The following is a 20,526-nucleotide window of genomic DNA, read 5'->3' as shown; positions in this document are numbered from 1 at the left end:
GAATAGATGTAAGGACAAACCAACTTGAAAACAAAGGAAAAGACTCCTACCTCCCTCTTTCCTTAGCAATTACTTAGAAGAAGTATAATTGTAACTTCCTTATGTCTCTGATAAGGTAAGTGAATGTGTGCAAAGTCGCTTTAGTTGTGCCTCTTTGCGACCCTATGGACTGTAACCCACCAGGTTCCTCTATACAAGGGATTTTTCAGGTAAGAATACTGGAGTGGGGTATCCTGCCCTCCTCCGGGGGATCTTCCTGAACAAAGGACTGAACCCGTGTCTCTTACGTCTACCTGCATTGGCAGATGGGTTCTTTACCATTAGTGCCACCTGGGAAGCCCAGGGATTGATAAGCTATAGAGATTTGACAGAATGTGGTCCACTGGAGAAGGGAATGGCAAACCACTTTGGTATTCTTGCCATGAGAACCCCATGAACAGTATGAAAAGGCAAAATGATAGGATACTGAAAGAGAAACTTCCCAGGTCAGTAGGTGCCCAATATGCTACTGGAGATCAGTGGAGAAATAACTCCAGAAAGAATGAAGGGATGGAGCCAAAACAAAAACAATACCCAGCTGTGGATGTGACTGGTGATAGAAGCAAGGTCCGATGCTATAAAGAGCAATATTGCATAGGAACCTGGAATGTCAGGTTCATGAATCAAGGCAAATTGGAAGTGGTCAAACAAGAGATGGCAAGAGTGAATCAGGAATGAATCTAGGAGTGAATTCCAAGAGTGAATCTAGGAATCAGCGAACTGAAATGGACTGGAATGGGTGAATTTAACTCAGATGACCATTATATCTACTACTGCGGGCAGGAATTCCTCAGAAGAAATGGAGTGGCCATCATGGTCAACAAAAGAGTCTGAAATGCAGTACTTGGATGCAATCTCAAAAACAACAGAATCATCTCTGTTTGTTTCCAAGACAAACCATTCAATATCACAGTAATCCAAGTCTATGCCCCAACCAGTAACGCTGAAGAAGCTGAAGTTGAACGGTTCTATGAAGACCTACAAGACCTTTTGGAAAAGATGTCCTTTTCACTATAGGGGACTGGAATGCAAAAGTAGGAAGTCAAGAAACACCTGGAGTAACAGGCAAATTTGGCCTTGGAATACGGAATGAAGCAGGGCAGTTTTGCCAAGAAAATGCACTGATCATAACAAACACCCTCTTCCAACAACACAAGAGAAGACTCTATACATGACATCACCAGATGGTCAACACCGAAATCAGACTGATTATATTCTTTGCAGCCAAAGATGGAGAAGCTCTATACAGTCAGCAAAAAAAGACCAGGAGCTGACTGTGGCTCAGACCATGAACTCCTTATGGCCAAATTCAGACTTAAATTGAAGAAAGTAGGGAAAACCACTAAACCATTCAGGTATGACCTAAATCAAATTCCTTATGATTATACAGTGGAAGTGAGAAATAGATTTAAGGGACTAGGTCTGATAGAGTGCCTGATGAACTATGGAATGAGGTTCGTGATATTGTACAGGAGACAGGGATCAAGACCATTACCGCAGAAAAGAAATGCAAAAAAGCAAAATGGCTGTCTGGGGAGGGCTTACAAATAGCTGTGAAAAGAAGAGAAGTGAAAAGCAAAGGAGAAAAGGAAAGATATAAACATCTGAATGCAGAGTTCCAAAGAATAGCAAGAAGAGATAAGAAAGCCTTCTTCAGCGATCAATGCAAAGAAATAGAGGAAAACAACAGAATGGGAAAGACTAGGGATCTCTTCAAGAAAATCAGAGATACCAAAGGAACATTTCATGCAAAGATGAGCTCAATAAAGGCAGAAATGGTATGGACCTAACAGAAGCAGAAGATATTAAGAAGAGGTGGCAAGAATACACAGAAGAACTGTACAAAAAAGATCTTCACGACCTAGATAATCACGATGGTGTAATCACTCACCTAGAGCCAGACATCGTGGAATGTGAAGTCAAGTGGGCCTTAGAAAGCATCACTACGAACAAAGCTAGTGGAGGTGATGGAATTCCACTTGAGCTATTCCAAATCCTGAAAGATGATGCTGTGAAAGTGCTGCACTCAATATGCCAGCAAATTTGGAAAACTCAGCAGTGGCCACAGGACTGTAAAAGTCAGTTTTCATTCCAATCCCAAAGAAAGGCAATGCCAAAGAATGCTCAAACTACCACACAATTGCACTCATCTCACACACTAGTGAAGTAATGCTCAAAATTCTCCAAGCCAGGCTTCAGCAATATGTGAACCGTGAACTTCCTGATGTTCAAGCTGGTTTTAGAAAAGGCAGAGGAACCAGAGATCAAATTGCCAACATCCACTGGATCATAGAAAAAGCAAGAGAGTTCCATAAAAACATCTATTTCTGCTTTATTGACTATGCCAAAGCCTTTGACTGTGTGGATCACAATAAACTGTGGAAAATTCTGAAAGAGATGGGAATACCAGACCACCTGATCTGCCTCTTGAGAAATTTATACGCAGGCCAGGAAGCAACAGTTAGAACTGGACATGGAAGAACAGACTGGTTCCAAATAGGAAAAGGAGTTCGTCAAGGCTGTATATTGTCACCCTGTTTATTTAACTTATTAGCAGAGCACATCATGAGAAACGCTGGACTGGAAGAAACACAAACTGGAATCAAGATTGCCGGGAGAAATATCAATAACCTCAGATATGCAGATGACACCACCCTTATGGCAGAAAGGGGAGAGGAACTAAAAAGCCTCTTGACAAAAGTGAAAGTGGAGAGTGAAAAAGTTGGCTTAAAGCTCAACATTCAGAAAACGAAGATCATGGCATTCGGTCCCACCACTTCATGGGAAATAAATGGGGAAACAGTGGAAACAGTGTCAGACTTTATTTTGGGGGGCTCCAAAATCACTGCAGATGGTGACGGCAGCCACGAAATTAAAAGACGCTTACTCCTTGGAAGGAAAGTTATGACCAACCTAGATAGCATATTTAAAAGCAGAGACATTACTTTGCCAACAAAGGTTCTTGTAGTCAAGGCTATGGTTTTTCCTGTGGTCATGTATGGATGTGAGAGTTGGACTGTGAAGAAGGCTGAGCGCCAAAGAATTGATGCTTTTGAACTGTGGTGTTGGAGAAGACTCTTGAGAGTCCCTTGGACTGCAAGGAGATCCAACCAGTCCATTCTGAAGGAGATCAGCCCTGGGATTTCTTTGGAGGGAATGATGCTAAAGCTGAAACTCCAGTACTTTGGCCACCTCATGCGAAGAGTTGACTCATTGGAAAAGACTCTGATGCTGGGAGGGATTGGGGGCAGGATGAGAAGGGGACGACAGAGGATGAGATGGCTGGATGGCATCACTGACTCAATGGAAATCCTTACTTCCTGAGTTGGACACAACTGAAGCAGCTGAATGAATTGCCGGGAGAAATATCAATAACCTCAGATATGCAGATGACTGTGATCTGAATGATGATTCATCATGTCCCCTACCCACCACCTCCCAGCTGGCAATCAGAAACTGTTTCTATGAGGGGTTTTGTTTTTGTTTTTAGATTCTACATATAAGTGAGATCATGGAGTATTTGTCTTTCTCTGTCTGTTTTATTTCACTTAGCAGAATGCTTTCAAAATTCATCTGTATTGTTGCACATGGCAGGATTTCTTATTTTTTAATGGATGAATTGTAACCCATTGTATATACCCACACTTTTCTTTTTTTTCTTCCTTTTTTTTCCAGCATTTTTAGAACCTTCTTTATGGTGAGTGTTCTTTTTTCCTCCCAGTTTTAGTGAGATATAACTGACATATAGCACTGTATAAGTTTCAAGTGTACAGCATAATGATTTGATGTAAATATATTATGAGATTATCACAAAATTTAATTAACTTTAGTTATCATCTCATATAATTACAAATTTTTTTTCCTTGTGATGAGAACTCTTAGAACTCTCTCTTAGCAGTTTTCATATTACAATGCAGCAATGTGATATTCACATTTATAGCTGCTGAGAGATTGAATACACAGACAATGGACCATATATAAAAAGAACTCTGACCCACAAACTGCAAGAACTTGCCAAGGAAATCAACCCTCTTGTCAATCATAAACAGTCCAGCCACTAAGGCAGTCTTTTATAAGTCAGTCTTGTAGAAGATAGAGTGTTCACTTGGGTAACAATATAGGAAGCTTAACAATCACTTCTGTAAAAATAGGCCCCAAATGTCTAAGGCTCGTTTAATAACTGACAACTTCCCTAATTTTTTGCCCCACTTCCAAGTTAAGGCCAACCAAAAAAAGCCAAATATGTACCCTACCAATAATGGTGCTCTTGATGAGTCTGCCAACAGATTCACCACACCGATATTCTCCAATCAGGGCACATGTGGAGCTTCTCTTTTTCCAAAGCTTTCCCACTCCTCTGCCTGCCTTTGTGTCTCTGCCAAAATGCAAGTAACAGTGGCTGACCCTTTTGCTATCGAAAGCTCTGAAGAAAGACCCTTTGCTTCCCTCATGGGCTGCTCTTTGTTTCATTGCATAGTGCACAAATATAGCTTCTTGAATGGAAACCAAAACCAACAATCAAGTCCATAAAGGTATAGGACATCACTTGAGTACAAGTTTCATAGGTTAACTGACCAGGGACCACTTCATCATCCATGACCAAACTTCCAGAATGCAGCTAGATATTCCCTCTGATACTCAGTGGTGATCACATTCTCTCCTAGCTCCCATGGGTGAAGTGAGGGTTAAGAGTCCTGAGGGAAGTGTAGGTGGACATGTCAAGGGATGGGTCCTTCCTTTGCTTAGAAGGGAGTCTGGGGTGCTTTTCAGAGCCAGGGCTATGGGGAATTAACTTTATCCTGAGGCCATGTCATTAATTTTGGCTTCTTCTTTGGGGTGGAGGTTCTATCTATTCCCTGGGGTCATTATGAGCTCAGTTGGGTCTCCCAGGATATCTGCTCTGCAACTAGAGATAGAAACCTGGGACATGAGCTCATCGATTTTGTAAGCAGCAGAAGAACATCTTGAATGGTTAGTTCTACAAATTTTTATTTGGAGCCATAGAGTTGGAGGAGAGTCTGTGAGGGGATTTCTCAGGTCACCACTTGCTCATGCATTGCCCTGAGGACTAAATCTTTGCATATTGCTTGGGTTTAACTTGTTTCTGTTGAGATTTATAGGTAGAGTAAAAGATGAACTGTGGGGAAAGGAATAGGGGTGGTAGGTTCTGAAGCAGGTGAGGGAAAACCTGACAGATAAGGGACTCAAAGTGACTGAGAAATGTGAAGTTAGTTTCACTTCAGGCTTCAGATTATAGTGTCAGTCTGGACATAGAGATACTTCCTTGCTGTCAAGTGACAAATGTTATCAGCATCAGAGACCAAAATATGATAATCCTAGTTTTCTTGGGGAAAATTTTTATCATTGATCATCTGTTCTCCAGCCTCTGAACTGAGACAAAGTGGGCAGACAGATCTGTTGTGCCTCTGCCACACATGTGTCTGCATCACTGCAGTGTCCCTGCCTGTGCTGATCACGGAATCTACCTACCCGAGCTTACACTGGCTCCCTTGGCTGGCTGTGCTTAGTTGCACAGTCATCTCCCACTCTTTGTGACCCCATGGACTGCAGCCTGCCAGGCTTCTCTGTGCATAGGGATTCTCCAGGTAAGAATACTGGAGTGGGTTGTCAGGCACTCATCCAGGAGATCTTCCTGACCCAGGGTTCAAACCCAAGTCTCCTGCATTGCAGGCAAATTCTTTATCATGTGAGCCACCAGGGGCTGGCATGATTGTGCAATTCACTATGTCCTGGGATTTCTCTCCCCACTGCCACAATTTTCTGACTCTAGAAATATAACAAAAACTAAATCTCCTCCCTACCCTGAAAACCTCTCCAAAAAGGTATAAGAGAAAGAAAACAGCTTTAGTTTTGAATAAACATTAAACCAGAATATGATGTGCATTATTGGTGATCTGCTAAGTGAATGCAAAGACAGAAGAATATCACTCTTTTCTACATCCAGGCAAGGATAATCCATTATATTCATGCTCTCAGGATAAACAGTAACCAGTTCTCAAATAAGAGACTTGACAGCACCATTTGGCACACAGAGTTCATTCTAGATTCACCTGGTAATTGGAGTGACTGTGTTGGTTAAGTGGCTTTATTCAAAGGAAAACAAACTTCTCTCATTCTACGACAAGAGAGAATTCTGCCACTTGGAGCAAGGTGCCTGCTGAAGTTAGGGTCCTGCCCTCCTACAGAGCTGGGGAAGTAGGGGCTCTATCTTCCTGGATGATTGGAATGAAAAGATATGGATCTCAAGGTTTTTTTAATTAATTAATTTATTTTAATTGGAGGCTCAAGTTTTTGAGAAAGACACTACTGGGTCTGAATGCTGGCTAGAAGGTTATTTCACTTTTAAACTGTGTACATTTCAGAGTCAAATAACTTACAAATTTCTCTAAAGTAAATGCTCTAAGAAAATGGGGGAAGGGAAAATTAAAGCCTTATATTTTTAATAGCATTTATTCTTACATCTGTTATACACTTTTCCTCCTCCTACTCTTTATTGAAAACTCCAATACTCTCATAGTCTTAAATCTGTATCCACTTTTCCTAAACCTATAGCTATTTATCCTAAAACCCCTTCTCTCTCTCCCTTTGCATTATTTAGGCCCCTTTCTCTGGGGGCGTACTGACTAGTTTTCTAGACAAATAAGGATCAAATCTTGTTTGGTAACCATCGAGGACAAATGAGAGGAAAAGGATTTCATTGCAGAGGGAAAGGACAGGGATAAGACAGAGAGCTGGCTACTGTCCTCTAGAAGATACAGGAGACAGTATACGTATATGATGGAGATGCCAGGTAAGTTGTTTCGTTTTGATGTTTACTCATTTATTTTTCCCTCAGGGTCAAGGCCATGGACATCTGGAACCACACCTCGCTATCAGACTTCATCCTTTTGGGTCTGTTCAGCTATTCACCATATGACTTCTTCCTATTTTCCCTTGTCCTTCTGGCCTCTGCTACAGCCCTGGCTGGCAACATCCTCTTCCTCCTGCTCACCCAGGCTGACAGGCGCCTGCACACTCCCATGTACTTTTTTCTTAGTCAGGTCTCCATCATGGACCTGACCATAATGGGTGCAGTGGTGCCCAAGATGGCAGCCAACTTCCTCTCGGGAAGTAAGTTCATCTCTCGGGGTGGCTGTGCCACTCAGGTCTTCTTAGTGGTCATGGTAGGAGGAGCTGAGTGCTTCCTCCTGGCAGTCATGGCCTATGACAGGTATGTGGCCGTGTGTCACCCCCTGCGGTACCCTGTGCTCATGAACTGGAAGGCCTGCTGTCTGATGTCCTTGGCATCCTGGATGGGTGGAGTGGCTGACAGTGTGATTGATGTAGGGATGGTCTTCAGCTTCCCCTACTGTGGCTCTCTCCAGGTGGACCAGTTCTTCTGTGAGGTCCCCGCCGTGCTGCATCTCTCTTGTGCAGACACATCCCTCTTTGAGGACCTCATCTATGCTTGCTGTGTGATCATGCTGCTGCTGCCCCTGGGGGTCGTTGTGGCTTCCTATGCCCGGATCCTCATGGCTGTTATTAGCATGACGTCCACTGAGGGGAAACAGAAGGCTCTGTCCACGTGCTCCTCCCACCTGGCTGTGGTGGGTCTTTACTATGGGGGAGCCATATTTAGCTACATGCAGACAGCCTCCACTAGGACTCCAGTGGGGGACCGAGCCACCTCCATCTTCTATACCATCCTCACCCCAATGCTCAACCCACTCATTTACAGCCTGAGGAACAAGGAGATAATGAGGGCCTTCAAGAAGATGTGGAAGATGCAGGGGAGATAGAGAGTGTAGACATGCCCACCCTTCTGGGGCTTCCTCTCTTGTTCTTCTCCTTCCTCTATAAGCTCAGATTCTTTTGTGGCTTGTTTTCCTCCTTTGAACAAATTGAACCCTCTGCCTGGCTAGGATGAAGCTATGATCTGAGCAATCTGAAAGCATTGAATGGAAGATGTCAAGAAAACAGAGATGTCATTAGTTTCACAATGAATCTTTCCTCCACGAGCACCTCTATTTTCATCTTATGAAGACCCATAGATATATATTACTTACCATTTCCCCAGAATTGCTAGGGACAGTCTTTCTTCTGAACTCATGTTAAAAGTGCAGAAGGAGAACCAATTCAGAATTCATCGCTCACTGAAATGTGATAAAGGTCAGAGATGGAGTCTTACTTGTAGGAACTGTGTGACCTTGGACAAGGATATTCCATTCTCTGGGCTTCACATTATCATCTGCACCAATAAAGTAAGTCTGACATGTTTCTTTTATTAAACAATGGAAAGAGACTTGTGCCTTCTTGAAATTGCACATTATATACAAGAATTGGTATGTAAAGACTAGAACTTCTTCATAGTCTTCCTCTAAGAATAACACCATGAATGGTAAAGAGATTACAAGTGTGTCATTCCTTTTTGGGGAGGGGGGTCAGGTTGATTCTTTCTCATCAACACCAAGGTTCTGATCTCAGAGAGATGGCAATTAGCAATTCTGAAGCAGGACCTTAGTTCCCTGCCCAGGAATTGAACCTAAGTAGTCTAGATGAAAACCAGAAATCCTAGATGCTAATCCACCAGGGTAAAGAGGCTAGAAGCAAAGTTGCTCTGGATCTTGCCCCATTTGAAAGCAAGAATATTTCATGGAGGTAAAAACTGTAAAAACAAGTACAAAGTGTAGTATTATTAGCACAACACAACAGGTGGGAGAGCACAGAGAGAAGCAGTTTATTTATTTAAGACAGAGGCAAGGCAGAAATACACACCTGGAGAGAAAGGGAATGGGCATCTTCCCTAATGAGGAGGAGCACAGTAAAGAGGTGGCTAGTCATTTATCTAGGAACAGACCTTCTGGGTCTTTGTTCTCCTCTGGCCAAACATCTCACTTCTTTTTTCCACATCTGAACTTCCTTAGGACCCTCCCTGATATTCACGTGCATCTTTTTGCTAAGCTGGATTTCTGTGCAAAGGCTAAAAGGAGTATGACAACACATATTATGGGATGATGCCTCCCTCCTTGGGAGTCTTTTTGCACATGTGTAGCTGAGGAGACTTCCTTGACCTCAGGAATGAGAGATGTGGTCCTCTTATCTCTTTACTCCAGCACAGTTCAGATCCCGACATTAACGTTGTGCTTGGAGTGTCTAAGAAAAATAAAATTTCAGTTTGACAAACTCCCACAGCTCAACCCCTGGGCCCATCTATCTGCTAACTCAGTTGGGAGAGAAATGAGGTGTGAGGATAAAACCCTGGCAGAAACTGGCTTCTATCCGGTTTTTAGTTCAAGAGCTCTGGAGGGATTTGGGAAATAATCTCTTGAGTCATGTCTTCTACAAATAGCTCCCTGGACACACTGGACCAAAAATCTCTTTTCAAACACACTGCTTCCAAGAGACTTGCACTCATATCCTTAGAGTCTGTGGGGTTTTGGCAACCTATGGGGGTGGGTGGAGTGCACACACAGTGGTGAAGGAAAGAGCATAGCCCGGCCCTGGGAGAGTTTAGGGTCTGGCTACTGATACAAAATGTTCTAGGCAGAAGGGATGACTGAGCAATGGCTGAGGCCAGTGTTCTAGAGCAAAGCGAGCCAGGGATAGGCTGAGGGAGAGCTGGCTAGAAAACAGGGCCCACATCTCATAAGGTTTGGTAGGCTATGTGAAGAAATAGGGTTTTGAGTAACGAGGAGTTATGATCTGCACCCTCTGTTAGAAAAAAGAAAACCAACCTGGCTCTCTGTGTGATCCACCCAAAAATCCTATAGTAATTCAAGTGAGAAATGATGACACTTGGATCATGATGGAAAAAAATGCAGACTGTAGCAGAAGTGAGCAGGTTCTGGGTACTTTTTTTTTCATTTTTTAAAAAAATTGAAGTATAGTTAATTTACAATGTTGTGTTAGTTTCATGTATACAGCAAAGTGACTCAGAGAAGTATATCTATCTATCTATATCTATATCTATCTATCTATCTATCTATATACATATACATTCTTTTTCAGACACTTTTCCATTATAGGTTATTACAGCATATTGAGTATAGTTAGTCTGGGTACATTTTGAAGGTCAAACCAAGAGAACTTTCTAGCTTACAGTAGAACTGTAAGAATGGTCTGATGTGATTTCTGTCTTTGTGGAAGATAACTAATGATCAGAACAATAAGAGTTGTATGAATTTTGGTGCTTTCCTTTCCCCATTTTATTTCCTTTATCTTTTTCAAGTAGAAGTCAGAACCCCATTATCTCTTTATCTTTGATTGTTTGCAATTTGAATATGATATACTTAAAATTTAGAGTTTTTTTGTTTTGGAAAGTGTTTTTCATATTTCATTTTTTAGAGATATAAATGTCATTACCACATTATATTATTTTCAGGTGTACAACATAGTGATCTGATATTTGTGTTTATTGCAAAATAATCACTACAATAATCATAGCTAACATAGGACACCATGTAATTACAAAACTTTTTCCCCCTGGTAAGAACTTTAAGATCTACTTTCTTAACAACTTTCAAATATGCAATATGGTAATATAATTAACTATATTCAATGTTAACCATGCTGTACCTTACATCCCAAGACAGATTTATTTTATAGTTGAAAGACTGTATGTTTTGACCCTCTTCATCCATTTTTCCAGCCCTTCAACTTTCACCTCTGACAACCACCAATCTATACACTGTATCTATGAATTTGATTTTGCTCTTTTTTAGATTCCACATATAAATGAGATAATAAAGTATTTGTCATTCACTGTCTGACTCATTTCATTTATCATAATGTCCTCAAGGTCCATCCATGTTCTCACACATGGCAAGATTTTCTCTTTTTTATAGCAGAATAATATTCAATTGTGTGTGTGTATGTGTGTGTACACATTTCACATTTTCTTTATCCATTTATCCAATAATGAGCTATTAGGTTGTTTTCACATCTTGGCTGTTACAAGTAATGTTGCAATGAGCAGGGGGTTTAGATATCTTTTTGAGTTAGTGTTTTCATTTTCTTTGGATAAATACCTAAACATAGAGTTGCTGGATCATAAAGTAGCTCTACTTTAAATTTTTTGAGGAATCTCCATACTGTTTTTCATAGTGGCTACATCAATTTACATTTCCACTAACAGTGCACAAGTGTTTCCTTTTCTCTACATCCTTGCCAACACTTATTTTTTCTGTTTTAACAGCCATATCGACAGGTGTGAGTTGATTTTGACTTGCATTTCCCTGATGATTAGTTATATTAAGAATCTTTTCATGTGCTGGTTGCCATCTCTGTATCTTCTTTGGAATAACAATCTCTTCATATCTTTTTGCCTATATTTTAATTGGTCTATTTGGGTGTTATTACTATTGAGTTGTGTGAATTCTTTATATAATTTGGATATTAATCCCTTATCCAGTACGCGATTTTCAGATATTCTTCCCTTTCAGTAGGTTGTCCTTTCATTTTGTTGATAATGTCTTTTATTGTGCAAGAGCTTTTTAGTTTGTGGAGTCCCACTTGTTTATTTTTGCTATTGTTGCCTTTGTTTTTAGTGTCAGATGCAAAAAAAAAAAAAAAAAAAAAGATTGCTAAGACAATTTCAAGGAGCTTCTAAATGCTTTATTCTAGGAGTTTTAGTATATCAGGTCTCACATTCAACTCTTTAATTCATTTTCAGGTAATTTTTGTGTATGATCTATGATAATGGCTCAGTTTTATTCTATTGCATGTGATTGTTCAATTTTTCCAACAGCCTATATTGAGGAACTTTTCCCCTTTGTGTTTTTTTGCTCAAAATATTATTCAGTAAATATTTGGTTTGAAGTTTAATTGGATCAAAACTTAACTGACCATGTATTCATGGATTTATTTCTGGTCAGTTTTATTCCCTTTTATCATATGTCTGTTTTTATGCCAGTACCATAGTGTTTTGGTTATTTTATATCTTGCTAATATAGTGTGAAATAAAGGAGTGTGATGTCTCCAGGTTTGTTCTTTCTTCTCAAGATTGCTTTGGTTACTTGGGATCTTTTGTGATTCTTTACAAATTTTAAGATTGTTCTATTTCTGTGAAAATGCCATTGGAATTTTGATAGAGTTTTCACTGAATTTGAAGATTGCTTTTAGCAGTATGGACATTTAAACAATTTTAATTTTACTCATCTATGAGCAGGGAATATTTTCTATTTATTTGTGTCTTGTTCAATGTCTCTCATCAACATCTTATACTCTTCATTGTATAGGTCTTTTATATATTTGATTAAATTTATTCCTAGACTATTTTTATTATTTTTGAGGCATTTGTAAATGAAAGAGTTTTCTTAATTTTGATAGTTCATTACTTGTGTATGCAACAGATTTTCATATATTGATTTTGTATCCTGCAACTTTACTGAATTTGTTGGTTAGTTAATAGATATTTTTGGTGAACAAAATCTGGAGAGTTTTTTAATCTAATATATGTTATTTGCAAATAGTGATCATTTTTCTTCTTTTCCATTTGGATTACATTTATTTCTTTTTCTTGCCTAAGTGCTTTAGCTAGGATTTCCAATTCTATGTAGTATAAAAGTGGCAAGAGTGGGCATTCTTGTCTTGTTCCTGATCTTAGAGGAAAAGCTCTTATTTTTTCACAGTTGAGTATGATATTCCCTGTAAGCTTGCTGTATATGGTCTCTATTACATTGAGTTACATGACATCTATACTCACTGTTGAAAGTTGTTTTTTTTAAATCATAAATAGATGTTGAATTTTGTCAAATGCTCTTTCTGTATCCACAGAGGTAACCATGTGATTTTCACGCTTAATTTTGTTAATGTGATATATTGCCTCGATTTACTTCTGAATGTGGAGCCACCCTTGCATCCCTGGAATAAATCCCAATTCATCATGGTGTATGATCCTTGTCATGTATTGTTAAATTTGGTTCACCAATATTTTATTGAGAATTTTTACATCTAAGTGCACTGGTGGTATTGATGTTTCATTTTCTTTCCTTTCGCCATCTTTGTCGGGTTTTGTATCAAGGTAAGGCTGACTTTGTAAAATAAGTTGAAAGCATCCCCTTCTCTTCTGTTTTTTGTAAGAGTTTGAGAACTTTGATATTAATTCTTTGAATTTTGGTTTTGGACTTTTGTTTGCTCAGAGGTTTTTTTTTTTTTTTTTGTAACAAAGGCCAGATTTTATATTTAAAAAGGAAATGAAATTACAGATGCATGAAGAGCAAAAATTTAAAATACCAAAGACATTTTGTTTGATGAACTTAATATCAATATTTGAAGGGATTTTTAAGATTTAAAAATAAGGCATTAATAATAGCTCTGTACAATAATATTTAAAAGAAGTAAGCCAGAAAGAAAAACACCAATACAGTATACTAATGCATATATATAGAATTTAGAAAGATGGTAATGATAACCTTGAATGCGAGACAGCAAAAGAGACACAGATGTGCAGAACAGTCTTTTGGACTCTGTTGGGGGGCGGGAATGATTTGGGAGAATGGCATTGAAACATGTATATTATCATATAAGAAACGAATCGCCCGTCCAGATTCAATACAGGATACAGGATGCTTGGGGCTGGTGCACTGGGATGACCCAGAGGGATGGTATGGGGAGGGAGGTGGGAGGGGGGTTCAGGATGGGGAACACGTGTACACCCGTGGCAGATTCATGTTGATGTATGGCAAAACCAATACAATATTGTAAAGTAATTAGCCTCCAATTAAAAAAAATGTTAGCAGTTTGAATCTGGCAATACATAGTCAAATGCATCATGACCATGTCAAGATTTTCCCAGGAATTAAAGTTAGTATAATGGTCAAAACCCAATACATGCAACTCACCATTTTTATAGATTTTAAAAACAAAACAAGAGAGGAGGAGCTAAGATGGCAGAGGAGTAGGACGGGGAGAACACTTTCTCCCCCACGAATTCATCAAAAGAACATTTAAACACCAAGTAAATTCCACAAAACAACTTCTGAATGCTGGCAGAGGACATCAGGCACCCAGAAAAGCAACCCAAGTCTTCGAAAGGAGGTAGGAAAAAATATAAAAGACAAAAAAAAGGGACAAAAGAGGGAGGGACAGAGTTCCGTCCTGGGAAGGGAGTCTTAAAAAGAGAGAAGTTTCCAAACACCAGGAAACCTTCTCACTGCCGAATCTGTGCCGAGCCTTGGAAGCACAGAGGGCGACATAACAGGGAGGAAAAATAAACAAACAATTAAAACCCACACATTGCAAGCCCTACGGTAACTCCCCCAGCGGAGAAGCAGCACAGACGCCTGCATCTGCCATTAGCAAGCGGGGGCTGGGCAGGGAGGCACGGCGCGGGCTGCATCGCAAGAATCTGGCCTGAATACCCCGAGCGCTATCTGAGTGAAATAATTTGGGCTAGCAAACCAGACTGTGGGATATCTACCACGCAAAAAGCCAGCCATAACCTATGACACCGCCAGGCCCACGCACGGAACAAAGGACTGAACAGAGATAGCCGGCGGCAGACCATCCCCCTCTGGTGATAGGCAGCCAGGGCCGGAAGGGGACAATCACAGCCCCAGAGAGACATTATCTATAAAACTGTAAGCAGGCTTCTTTGCTAACTAAAACTTCTTGGGGGCTGGACGGTCAACATCTGCCTGAGAAGGTGTGCCGGTGGACACCTAGATAACCGAGCTGCGGGGAAGTGATAAGTCACAGCAATCGCGCGCGCCAAACACCTCATCACCTGAGCTGCTCGGATCTGGGAAGGGCACAAAACAGTAGGCCCAACCGAGAGTCTGCGTCTCTGAGGACTACCTGAGTGCCTGAACCTGAGCGGCTTGGACCTGGGAAGTACAGGCAACCCAGGGCCGGCCATGGATGGTTCCCGGCGGAGCAACCTAGAGCCTGAGCAGTGTGGGCAGAGAGGCTACACGCACCGTGAACTGGGGGCAGACCCAGTGTGGCTGAGGCACTGCGAACACACGCCAGTGTTATTTGTTTGCAGCATCCCTCCCTACCTCCCCTCAGCGCAACTGAACAAGTGAACAACAACAAAAAAAAAGTGTCCTCCACCGTCCCTTTTGTGTCAGGGCAGAAACCAGACACTGAAGAAACCAGACACTGAAGAGACCAGCAAACAGAAGAAGCTATAACAGAGGGAACTGCCTTGGAAGCTACAGGCAATAGATTAAAACCCTGTGGTTACTACCAACTACACAGGAAGGAGCCTATAGATCTTGAGAAATATAAGTCAGACCAAGGAACTAGCCAAAAGTGAACTGAACCCAAAATACTCACAACAAAACTGGAGAAAGTCCTAGATATATTTTTACTATTTGTACGATCATTCTTTCTTTCTTTCTTTTTTTATTTTTTAATTTTTTTTAATTAAAAAAAAATTTTTAAGTCCTCTATTATTTCTTTAATTTCCACTTTTATAACCGATTACTTTTGCAAAAAAAAAAAGACCCTATTTTTTTAAAGCAAACTTCATATATATATATATTTTATAATTTTTTTTTTTTTTTTCCTTCTTTTTTTCTTTAACATTGTATTTTTGAAATTCCAAACTCTACTCTAGATTTTTAATTTTAGCTTTTTGGTATTTGTTATCAATTTTGTACCTATAGTTTTATTTTGTTTTGTTTTATAATTTCTGTGACCTTTTGTTTTTCTTTTTCTTTTTCTCTGTTTCTTTCTCTTCTTCTTTTAAATAACATTGTATATCTGAAATTCCAAACTCTACTCTAGATTTTTAATTTATGCTTTTTGGTATTTGTTATCAATTTTGTACCTGTATTTTTTTTTTTTATAATTTATATGACTTTGTTTGTTCTTGTTTTTTTTTTTCTCTCTCTTTCTTTTTCTTCTTCTTTTTTTAACATTGTATTTTTGAAATTCCAAACTCTAGATTTTTACCTTTTGCTTTTTGGTATTATCAAGTTTGTACCTATATTTTCTTTATAATTTTCACGACCTTGTTTGTTTTTGTTTGTTCATTTTTTCTCTTTCTTTTCCTTCTTCTTTTCTTTAACATCGTATTTTTGTAATTCCAAACTCTACTCTAGATTTTTAATTTTTGCTTTTATGTATTTGTTACCAATTTTGTACCTTTAAGAACCCAATATCAGTACCCATTTTTCACTAGGGAGCGAGATTACTGGCTTAACTGCTCTCTCTTCCTTTGGACTCCTTTTTCTCCACCAGGTCGCCTGTGTCTCCTCCCTAATCCCTCTCTACTCTACCCAACTCTGTGAATTTCTGTGTGTTCCAGACGGTGGAGAACACTTAGGGAACTGATTACTGGCTGGATCTGTCTCCCTCCTTTTCATTCCCCCCATTTATCCTCCTGGCCACCTCTGTCACCTTCCTCCTTCTTCTCTTCTCTGTATAACTCTGAACAACTCTGAGCGGGCCAGTTGTGGAGTGCACATAAGGAAGAGATTACTGAATAGCCCACTCTCTCCTCTGTTGATTCCACCTCATCTCATTCGGGTCGCCTCTAACTCCCTCCTCACTCTTCTCTTCTCCATATAATGCTGTAAACCTCTCTGGGTGAAACAAGTTTCAGGGCAAGACATACCAAGCAAATTCTCCAGCAGCAAGGAACACAGCCCTGAACTCCAAGAAACAGGCAGCCCAAAGTCACCCCAAAACCATAGACATCCCATAACTCATTACTGGACATTTCATTGCACTCCAGAGAGAAGAAATACAGCTCCACCCACCAGAACACCGACACAAGCTTCCCTAACCAAGAAACCTTGACAAGCCTCCTGTACAAACCCACACAGAGCGAGAAAAAGCCACAATAAAGAGAACTCCACAAACTGCCAGAATACAAAAAGGACACCCCAAACTCAGCAATTTAAACAAGATGAAGAGACAGAGGAATACCCAGCAGATAAAGGAACAGGATAAATGCACACCAAACCAAACAAAAGAGGAAGAGATAGGGAATCTACCTGATAAAGAATTCCGAATAATGAGAGTGAAATTGATCCAAAATCTTGAAATCAAAATGGAATCACAGATAAATAGCTTGGAGACAAAGATTGAGAAGATGCAAGAAAGGTTTAATAAGGACCTAAAAGAAATAAAAGAGAGTCAATATATAATGAATAATGCAATAAATGAAATTAAAAACACTCTGGAGGCAACAAATAGTAGAATAACAGAGGCAGAAGATAGGATTAGTGAATTAGAAGATAGAATGGTAGAAATAAATGAATCAGAGAGGATAAAAGAAAAACGAATTAAAAGAAATGAGGACAATCTCAGAGACCTCCAGGACAATATTAAACGCTACAACATTCAATCATAGGGGTCCCAGAAGAAGAAGACAAAAGAAAGACCATGAGAAAGTACTTGAAGAGATAATAGTTGAAAACTTCCTAAAATGGGGAAGGAAATAATCACCAAGTCCAAGAAACCCAGAGAGTCCCAAACAGGATAAACCCAAGGCAAAACACCCCAAGACACATATTAATCAAATTAACAAAGATCAAATACAAAGAACAAATATTAAAAGCAGCAAGGGAAAAACAACAAATAACACACAAGGAATTCCCATAAGGATAACAGCTGATCTTTCAATAGAAACTCTTCAAGCCAGGAGGAATGGCAAGACATACTTAAAGTGATGAAAGAAAATAACCTACAGCCCAGATTATTGTACCTAGAAAGGATCTCATTCAAGTATGAAGGAGAAATCAAAAGCTTCTCAGACAAGCAAAAGCTGAGAGAATTCAGCACCACCAAACCAGCTCTCCAACAAATACTAAAGGATATTCTCTAGACAGGAAACACAAAAACGGTGTATAAACTCGAACCCAAAACAATAAAGTAAATGGCAATGGGATCATACTTATCAGTAATTACCTTAAACGTAAATGGGTTGAATGCCCCAACCAAAAGACAAAGACTGGCTGAATGGATACAAAAACAAGACCCCTACATATATTGTCTACAAGAGACCCACCTCAAAACAGGGCACACATACAGACTGAAAGTGAAGGGCTGGAAAAAGATTTTCCATGCAAATAGGGACCAAAAGAAAGCAGGAGTAGCAATACTTATATCAGATAAAATAGACTTTGGGCTGTGAAAAGAGACAAAGATGGTCACTACATAATGATGAAAGGATCAATCCAAGAAGAAGATATAACAATTATAAATATATATGCACCCAACACGGGAGCACCACAATATGTAAGACAAATGCTAACAAGTATGAAAGGAGAAATTAACAATAACACAATAATAGTGGGAGACTTTAATACCCCACTCACACCTATGGATAGATCAACTAAACAGAAAATTAACAAGGAAACACAAACTTTAAACGATACAATAGACCAGTTAGACCTAATTGATATCTATAGGACATTTCATCTCAAATCAATGAATTTCACCTTTTTCTCAAGCGCACATGGAACCTTCTCTAGGATAGATCACATCCTGGGCCATAAATCTAGCCCTGGAAAATTCAAAAAAATAGAAATCATTCCAAGCATCTTTTCTGACCACGATGCAGTAAGATTAGATCTCAATTACAGGAGAAAAACTATTAAAAATTCCAACATATGGAGGCTGAACAACACACTGCTGAATAACCAACAAATCACAGAACAAATCAAAAAAGAAATCAAAATTTGCATAGAAACTAATGAAAATGAAAACACAACAACCCAAAACCTGTGGGACACTTTAAAAGCAGTCCTAAGGGGAAAGTTCATAGCAATACAGGCATACCTCAAGAAACAAGAAAAAAATCAAATAAATAACCTAACCCTACACCTAAAACAACTAGAAAAGGCAGAAATGAAGAACCCCAGGGTTAGTAGAAGGAAAGAAATACTAAAAATTAGGGCAGAAATAAATGCAAAAGAAACAAAAGAGACCATAGCAAAAATCAACAAAGCTAAAAGCTGGTTCTTTGAAAGGATAAATAAAATTGACACACCATTAGCCAGACTCATCAAGAAACAAAGGGAGAAAAATCAAATCAATAAAATTAGAAATGAAAATGGAGAGATCACAAGAGACAACACAGAAATACAAAGGATCATAAGAGACTACTATCAACAATTATATGCCAATAAAATGGACAACGTGGAAGAAATGGACAAATTCTTAGAAAAGTACAACTTTCCAAAACTGGACCAGGAAGAAATAGAAAATCTTAACAGACACATCACAAGCACAGAAATTGAAACTGTAATCAAAAATCTTCCGGCAAACAAAAGCCCAGGTCCAGATGGCTTCACAGCTGAATTCTACCAAAAATTTAGAGAAGAGCTAATACCTATCCTGCTCAAACTCTTCCAGAAAATTGCAGAGGAAGGTAAACTTCCAAACTCATTCTATGAGGCCACCATCAGCCTAATACCAAAACCAGACAAAGATGCCCCAGAAAAAGAAAACTACAGGCCAATATCACTGATGAACATGGATGCAAAAATCCTTAACAAAATTCTAGCAATCAGAATCCAACAACACATTAAAAAGATCATACACCATGACCAAGTGGGCTTTATCCCAGGGATGCAAGGATTCTTCAATATCCGCAAATCAATCAGTGTAATACACCACATTAACAAATTGAAAAATAAAAACCATATGATTATCTCAATAGATGCAGAGAAAGCCTTTGACAAAATTCAACATCCATTTATGATAAAAACTCTCCAGAAAGTAGGAATAGAAGGAACATACCTCAACATAATAAAAGCTATATATGACAAACCCACAGCAAACATTACCCTCAATGGTGAAAAATTGAAAGCATTTCCTCTGAAGTCAGGAACAAGACAAGGGTGCCCACCTTCACCATTACTATTCAACATAGTTTTGGAGGTTTTGACCACAGCAATCAGAGCAGAAAAAGAAATAAAAGGAATCCAAATTGAAAAGGAATCCAAAAGGAGAAGTAAAACTCTCACTATTTGCAGATGACATGATCCTCTACATAGAAAACCCTAAAGACTCCACCAGAAAATTACTAGAACTAATCAATGACTATAGTAAAGTTGCAGGATATAAAATCAACACACAGAAATCCCTTGCATTCCTATACACTAATAATGAGAAAACAGAAAGAAAAATTAAGGAAACAATTCCATTCACCATTGCAACGGAAAGAATAAAATACTTAGGAATATATCTACCTAAAGAAACTAAAGACCTATACATAGAAAACTATAAAACACTGGTGAAAGAAATCAAAGAGGACACTAATAGATGGAGAAATATACCATGTTCATGGATTGGAAGAATCAATATAGTGAAAATGAGTATACTACCCAAAGCAATTTATAGATTCAATGCAATCCCTATCAAGCTACCAACAGTATTCTTCACAGAGCTAGAACAAATAATTTCACAATTTGTATGGAAATACAAAAAACCTCGAATAGCCAAAGCTATCTTGAGAAAGAAGAATGGAACTGGAGGAATCAACCTACCTGACTTCAGGCTCTATTACAAAGCCATAGTTATCAAGAC

General features: G+C 39.2%; 1 protein-coding gene across 1 annotated transcript; it reads left to right on the top strand.

The window, feature by feature from the left end:
* Positions 1-6,905: 6,905 nt before the first annotated feature.
* Positions 6,906-7,838, top strand: LOC102270426 (olfactory receptor 2M3). Its single transcript, XM_005905485.2, has one exon. It carries the CDS (start codon positions 6,906-6,908, stop codon positions 7,836-7,838), a length of 933 nt encoding a protein of 310 aa, XP_005905547.2.
* The last annotated feature ends 12,688 nt before the right edge of the window (positions 7,839-20,526 follow it).

This window comes from Bos mutus, chromosome 7 (assembly GCF_027580195.1).
Source record: "Bos mutus isolate GX-2022 chromosome 7, NWIPB_WYAK_1.1, whole genome shotgun sequence".
NCBI classification, from domain to species: domain Eukaryota; kingdom Metazoa; phylum Chordata; class Mammalia; order Artiodactyla; family Bovidae; genus Bos; species Bos mutus.
Note: the sequence above shows the minus strand (reverse complement) of the source record. Positions and strands in the feature narration are given on the sequence as shown.